A 7,479-nucleotide genomic window follows, 5' to 3' on the forward strand; every position below is an offset into this window, starting at 1 on the left:
CCCTCCAGTCACTAGTCGGCACATCTTGGTTTTGTCTTTGCAGCAGCCGCAGAACGTGATCCGGGTCCACCATAATAATTATAATAACTTGCTTTGAGCACCGATGGAATGCTGCTGCGGTCCACCACTTCTAATCTTGCGTTTTCCCATAGGTTCGGGAGCGTTTTTACAGCCTACTTCAACCATGTCAACGACGGATCGTCTTTACATTCCAGGATCTTGACCCCGCCAAGCCACCCAGCTCCGTCGAAAGTTGGTGCGCTTAAATCGGAGTCATCTTCGCGAAGAGGGCTTCTAACAGCTCCATCTCCACTGCTTTCCACCGCTCTTGTGACAACTGTTGCAGCGGTTGGCAGCGGTCAATGAACGCAACGATCAAGTATCGTTTCGCAATCTCGCTGGTCGCTGCCGCTGCTTTCAACGTTGTCGGCTTCTCGTCCGTATGCCCTCCTCCTCCTCGTCCTCCTCTTCGTCGATGCCTTCGGGCCTCTCAGGCCCAAGACAACCGTTACTCCTCCTCTTCTTTCAGGTTGGACTTGTCTTCGAGTCGGCTGCAAATTCCGGCCGCCGCCTTATGTCGCGCTTTTACCTTCAACCTCTCCTTGCTTGGCTTCTTCCGGGGCCCTCCATGTTGCCAGAGTTGGAAACCTCGGTCGAAAGCTCCGGAGAGCGAAGAAGTTCTTCTTCCATTTCCGTGTTTATACTCACGGCGCTTTCTTTGTCCGAATCTTCGTGGACTGTGGCACCCGTGCTCCGTAGAGTTGGTTTGGCAGTAACAGTACAACCACCGCAACCTGCTCCCGTTGCAGTGGAGTTGCGGCCGCTGGCGACACAGTTGTAGACTCGCTGTGTCCGACGGTGGTAGCAGCCGACATTTGGCCTTATATGAATCCATACATACTGAGTTTTTGAAATTCGGGGGACTCTACGCCTAGCGTTTTATACCTACCGCCAGGTACCTCATTAGCAATGACCAGTGTAAACCCTTACCTACCTCCTCATGGGGTTGCAGGTCCACAATAAGGAGATGGATGAGAGATTACACCAGCCTTAGCTGCACCTGCACCTGCATGCATTGCAATGGCTTAGCCCGTCCACGGAGAGTTTGAGACCACCACCGTACATGCAACGGCACCCATTGCCCAGTCGACCCCCGCGCGGAGGGTGTAGCTAAAAGGAATTCCGTCGAACGAAAGGGTGTTTTTATAATAATAAAGGAGAAAAAATTATCTTAAAATAGCGAACTATGAATATTTTGAACACTTCAAGGGGTTCAGAAAACAGTACAAATTTTTCAAAGAAAATTGCCATGGCGACTGAGCCTCCCCGTTCTGTACGGACTAATAACTAAGCTAACAAAACTCCTTTATAATTAAGAAAAAATCCTAGAATTTTGTTTCTTCAAAGAAATTTTGCTCGGTCCAAATTTTAGAGCAAAAATATTTTCTTTGAACAATTTCGTTTTCAAACGATTCGCATGTCGCAGCCTCTGACATAGCTAGTTTATGATTTAACCGTTATGACAATGTTAATTATATTGCCTTCAACAGCTGAAATCATTGCCTAACAACAGCCGTGCAACCACAGCGAAACTTGGCAACTCATACTCACTACCTCTTGGAACTTATACACTTATATTCCTGCAAAACAACTGAGAGTAGGGGCATACTTACATATATGCATGTGTTCACTACGAACGTGTATGTAGCTGTCGCAGCATTGCTCCATCAATTGCGGACCAGTCGTCTCGTCACTCTTATTAAGCTATTCTCAGAATCCGCTAACCAATTTCGGGGGCTGTATGTATCGTACATATACATAAATGTGGCCACGAAATTGCTACAGTCTCAGCGATTGATGTTGTTGTTACGTGTGCTGTCGATAGACTAACACGATTAGTGACATCGCCGCACATAAAGGCTGCCACATAATTGTTGTGGCCAGTTGTGGTTGTCAACAACATGTATCGCCACTTCACTTTGTGGCAAATTCACTATTTGTTGCATTAATATGCGCAATCGTGAATGCGAAAATTGCAATATAACGGTTGTTGGTTTTGAAAAGCATTGGAATGTTTGAGAATGGTGGTTACTTCGTAAACTATTATTTAGTGTTTTGTTTCAATCAATCAATCAATAAGTTACATATACGCCCTGACTTTATTATAGCTTTCTCATAAATAAATATTACCTGTAATATACCTGTCCTTAATGAAATTTCAAGTTTTCATTATGTAACTTAAATTTAAACACAAATAAATCCTCTCTTTAATTTCGAGTTTATTTACATATATTTTTTCCCTTCTCTTACAATCAACAGGTCTCCTCATATGGCAAAGGTGTACTCATTACTGGCTGCGAAACACCCATCGCTTGGTATTTGGCTAAGAAACTCGACGATTTAGGCTTCACTGTCTATGCTGGCTTCAATGTGCCAATCGATGAATCTGATGAGGCGAAAATCCTGAAGGAAGAAACTTCCGGTCGTTTGAAATTGTTGCATTTGGATGTGAGCTCGGAGAAATCTGTGAGTACAAAGCAGTTTTAAAAATACTTAAATATGGAATAAACTAAGTTCGAAGCTTGAAAAGTGTGCAAAACGATGTGTTCATATTCGAAAATTCGAATTATTTATTTAGTGTTGACAACCACCACGGAAGAGCTAAAAAGCTTTTAGGTAGCCTCGAAGCTTTAATGAACTAAAACCTACATTCCCAGTCAGCTTTCGAACGTCATTCTCACTTTATTGGCTTTGTTACATTCCACAAAAGCTCTAAAAAGCAACCCCTATGTGGATTAAATTTTAAAACACTTCATCAAAGCTTCAATGTCTGGCATGACATAATCTTATCATTTAAAGCAACGTTAGTTTATACTTTTTTGGAACTTATTCCAGCAATCAATTCACCCTTTTATACTATCTTCGGTTTAGTATGTGTCTTAAAAGCTTTATTGGAAGCTTTTCTTAAGCTTTACCTACTAATACTTAACACACCATCAGATTTATACTGCTCGCATTCTTGATATACTTACTCTATTTATTCTTTTTCAGCTACTTGAAGCCGCTGTCTATATTTCGGAACATTTGCCCGATGGTGCTTATGGCTTGTGGGCTGTGGTGCATTGTGCTCACTGGGTTGCACTCGGAGAGTTGGAATGGATTCCATTTGGTGTATTGCGCAAGTCATTGGATTTGAATTTGTTGGGTGAGTAATCAAATGACTTGCTATAAGAAGCATTCAATAAGCTTAGAGACTACGCAGCGCCACCTAGCGTTACATAAAGCTTTAAGCTTCACAAAATCGTTGTACGCGCTGCACTTAAATAAAGGGTTGTAAATCCAAAGTAATAATTGCATAATTTCACTGCAGGTGCCGCACGTTTGACCCAAATTATGTTGCCGTTAATTCGCCGCTCCACTGGACGTGTCGTCTTCTTGACCTCAGGTGTGTAAAGCATGTCACTTAGTATATGCCTTTCTTCCCCGACCAGACACAAAAAACTCAAATGACTTCTTAATTACCATTTCTTCCTGCTTTCTTCTACACTTCTACACATCTCTAATTACAGGACTTAGCAAAATCCCAGCACCAGTGCGCGGCATTCAAAGTGCCACCCAAGCGGCCATTGAAAGTTTTGCCGGTTGTTTGCGTCAGGAGATGCGTCAACGTGGTGTCGATGTGTCGGTGGTGGCTGCCGGTGAATTTGCGCCCGGCAACAGTTGGCTAAACGAGACTGAATTGCGTGAACAGGTGAGCGCAACAAGTGAACTCTGAGAAAAAAAAACTTTAAGAAAATAGAAGTAATTTTAGTTAAGCCATGTAATGAGACCCTGAAACAGTCGGCAGTTTGCAATTTTTGTACGGTGTCTTTCTTTTCCACAGCGAAAAATATATGGCCACCATAATTGTGGCTAATATAAACGTAGCAAGTTACTTACCGGCCATTAAAGTTAGTGAACTGCATTAGCGAGTTCTCCGTCTGCTAGCGCTTTCTGCATTTACTTATCTATGTAATGGCCGTCTTACCTTGGCTTGACCAGCTGCACATCTATTTTATATTTTACGACTTCATCGTGCATATGCGACCCCAAAATGACCACCATAAACATTAACGGAGTATTAACGGTAATACATGCACACCTGTTACGTGCGGGTATATTTGGGAGAGATGGCAAGAATAACATGCAAGCAAAATTTTTACAGATTACTAAAAAATAAATTTAGTAACAAAACTTTATAGTGAAGAAAGGCCCAGACAATTCAGCAGTCTACATTTATAACATAAACTTATCATATTACTATCATCATGGATTGTCCCAACGCCGCAAGAGTCTATTCGGCGAAATATGACACCAAGGCATACTGACGCTAAATCAGAAGTCTTGGATATTTTTTACAAGATAGTTAAGATCTAAGGATAGACTGTTAAAAAATATCCACTTTTTGTCACATATATTTGAATATTGATCTTTTGGAAAGTTGATTTGCAGTTTCCCTAAAATTGTCTACAAATATAATTCAATTTAAGAAATTACTAATCTCTGTGAGATGCTTAGGCTGGTCGAGGGATACCATAACTGTCGTTAACAAGAAATTCAAAATCTGTAAGAGGGATAAAATATGCTACTCTTCGTAGCAGAAGGCTTATATAAGAACTATTAGGACATTTTTCATAGTTGGTATATCATATTGACTTGATCAAGCTTTTAGTCGGGGACCATGGATATACGGACAAAAAATGAGCTTTCGCCGCAACTTAAGTATTAACCTCGAACAATTGTCCTCGCACTATTAAGAACCACATGTGGACGTTGTCTCTCAGAGATAGAACTTCTGTTCCATCAGTGTTGGAAATTTACTTTCGAACCTAAACAAATGTGGATGTTGTCTCCAGAGTTAGAACTTATGATCCATCAGTATTGGAACCTTACTTTCGAGCCTAAAATAATGTGGATGTTGTCTCTCAGAGTTAGAACTTCATTATGAAAGCTAAAAATCTTAACATGCCATATGTGGAACATGTGCCTCAGTGTTGGAACCATACTTTCGAGCCCAAAGAAATATGGATGTTGTCTCTCAGAGTTAGAACTTCATTGTGAAATCTAAAAATCTTAACATGCCATATGTGGAACATGTGCCTCAGTGTAGGAACCTTACTTTCGAACCTAAACAAATGTGGATGTTGTCTCTCAAAGTTAAATAAAAAAATATGTAGATTTTTTCTCGGCGTTTGAACCTACTGAATCTGAAAGTCTTGATATGCATATGTAGATATCATCCTTGAATCTAATACTCTAGCACATTTCCATATTTCCAAGTTAATCAAAAAAACTCTTTCAGGCTAAGGAAATGTGGGCTCAATTGACCTCTGAACAAAAGAAGACCTATGGCGAAGATTACTATGAAGCTGCTATGACTTCATTGGAGAAATACTCAAGAGAGGTAATAATTAAAAAATATTAATTTAGATCAGTTCAACTGAAATAGTGGACTACGAAATATAATGAATCGAAATTCATCAAAATCTTTGATAAAATTAAGACTACTATTATGTTGAAATTAAATAATCTCATATCTAAATAAACTCAAATAAAAATTATTAAAAATAATCGTTACATCTCTCTCTCCTCAGACCGCTGACATTCAACCCTCTCTGCGCGTTCTGATCGATGCCGTCTCCCGCACCTTCCCCATGGCACGCTACACCCCAGTGACCGCACGCGAAAAGATTCAAATCTTCTTGGCCGAACACTTGCCCACCGCACTGTACGAAATCCTCTTTGCCGAGCCCAAAAAGAAGGTGCGCCCACAAGGTGCTTTCTAAACGCCCACACATCATGACAGAGCAAAGGAAAAGGCAAACGAACCAAAGGACACGACTGCATCACTAAAGAGAGTTCACTGCACAAATATTGTATTGTTGTGATCGAATAAATAATGAATAATATTTGCTTTAGGTATCAAACAGTTTAAATTGGCCAAATTGAATAAGTCACACGTACACATACATACAATAATCCATATGCAATAATTAACCATAGTTTAAAGAAGCAAATTTTGTACTAAAAAAGCATTTATTTTTAATTATTAATTTTCACACAAATACATTTAAATTTGCAATAGTTGGAGAAAGCAAAACGCATTTAAGAAATTATTTAGAACTTATTTTCAATTTCTACTCAATACTTGTGTGTCTTCTTTAATTGTATCTTCATTTAAATTTTGTTTTAAAATTTAATTTCATTTTACTTGTGTAGTTCTTAAGCTCATAATCAATAAGCCAAATTTTACTATACGTACATAAATAATTGTATTTCTTTTGAATATGTAGAGTAAAAATTGTGAGATTTTCAATAAAGGTGAACACAAACAACGATTGGACAGCAATTTGTTTGGTTAGTTTAAGAAATTGGCTGGTAAGCCGTCTAACCACAGGTGGTCGAACATATATAAGTCTTAAGCTGGTTTATTATTTAAATATTCAATATTAAATACAAATTATTTCACATAGATTATTGAATATATAACTAGAAGAGAAATAAACAAAGATCGCTTAGAGTTTGCTTACCCGATCTCAAGTTGATTAAGAACACACAACCAGCATCATAAAACTATAACAATAACGACAATAGACTAAATAATAATAAGATAGATGATCTCATGAGGTTATTTGAAAATCGAAATATATTTATTGAAGGTAGATATAGCTACAGATCTTTTGTTTCCAATGAAACATAGAAACGATCATCTCGGATTTACTAGTTCGCTGTTTTATGAGTTAAATGGAATTTAGGGATTATGGCAACCGCGGCTGTACCTTATTAAGACCAACCTTTCTGCCGAAATTTGCTACACTTTTTCCAAGTGTTGGTTTCTAACTGCTCGGTCCTCACCGATTTTTGATAATAACTTCTCCACAAAGTATCTTAAGGAGTCAAATCACTTCATCAAGGGGTCTAGACCCAATATATGATTAGCTCAACAACAGTTCGTTGCGAACCGTTTATCATTTAAACTTATGCTATAAAAACAGAAAGTGGCGAAGCATTTGGCTGTAGGATTCATATTCGTCTTTCGCGCTACAGTTCCTCAAGAGCTTCAGTCTACTGCATATGTGACCTCCAGCCATCTCGGCATTTTTTTCTTTAAATTTTTATGACAAGCTTTTTCATGACTTCCTCGAGTACTTCAATTCATTTTGATCTTGGTCTTATCCTTGCTTTAGTGGTGAATGCTTTCACCTATATAATCTATACGTATACATGACTGAGTCATCGCTTTAATTTAGCGTAAAACATTTTCAGTTTGAATAAGTTGGTCTAGCACAAGGTTCCACCTTATACGTCACTCGTCATTATCTTTGACAGCCTCAAAGATATTTCTTAAAAATTTTCTTTGTCCTTTTCGAGCGGCGCCCACTATTCTACTCCATATCATATTACTGGTCGAATTATGAGTTTGTATTGAGGAAGTATATA

General features: G+C 38.9%; 1 protein-coding gene across 1 annotated transcript in view; it reads left to right on the forward strand.

The window, feature by feature from the left end:
• The window catches only part of LOC105216932 (D-beta-hydroxybutyrate dehydrogenase, mitochondrial), a 71,642-nt gene extending 65,265 nt beyond the window's left edge, over positions 1 to 6,377 (forward strand). Inside the window, exons 4-9 of the mRNA XM_054234722.1 lie at positions 2,320 to 2,526; positions 3,052 to 3,205; positions 3,371 to 3,445; positions 3,570 to 3,751; positions 5,342 to 5,443; positions 5,634 to 6,377. Of these exons, the coding sequence (XP_054090697.1) occupies positions 2,320 to 2,526; positions 3,052 to 3,205; positions 3,371 to 3,445; positions 3,570 to 3,751; positions 5,342 to 5,443; positions 5,634 to 5,825 (912 nt within the window). The 3' untranslated portion in view covers positions 5,826 to 6,377. The remainder of the gene's footprint in view (positions 1 to 2,319; positions 2,527 to 3,051; positions 3,206 to 3,370; positions 3,446 to 3,569; positions 3,752 to 5,341; positions 5,444 to 5,633) is intronic.
• The last annotated feature ends 1,102 nt before the right edge of the window (positions 6,378 to 7,479 follow it).

This window comes from Zeugodacus cucurbitae, chromosome 6, assembly GCF_028554725.1.
Source record: "Zeugodacus cucurbitae isolate PBARC_wt_2022May chromosome 6, idZeuCucr1.2, whole genome shotgun sequence".
In the NCBI taxonomy this organism is placed as follows: Eukaryota; Metazoa; Arthropoda; class Insecta; order Diptera; family Tephritidae; genus Zeugodacus; species Zeugodacus cucurbitae.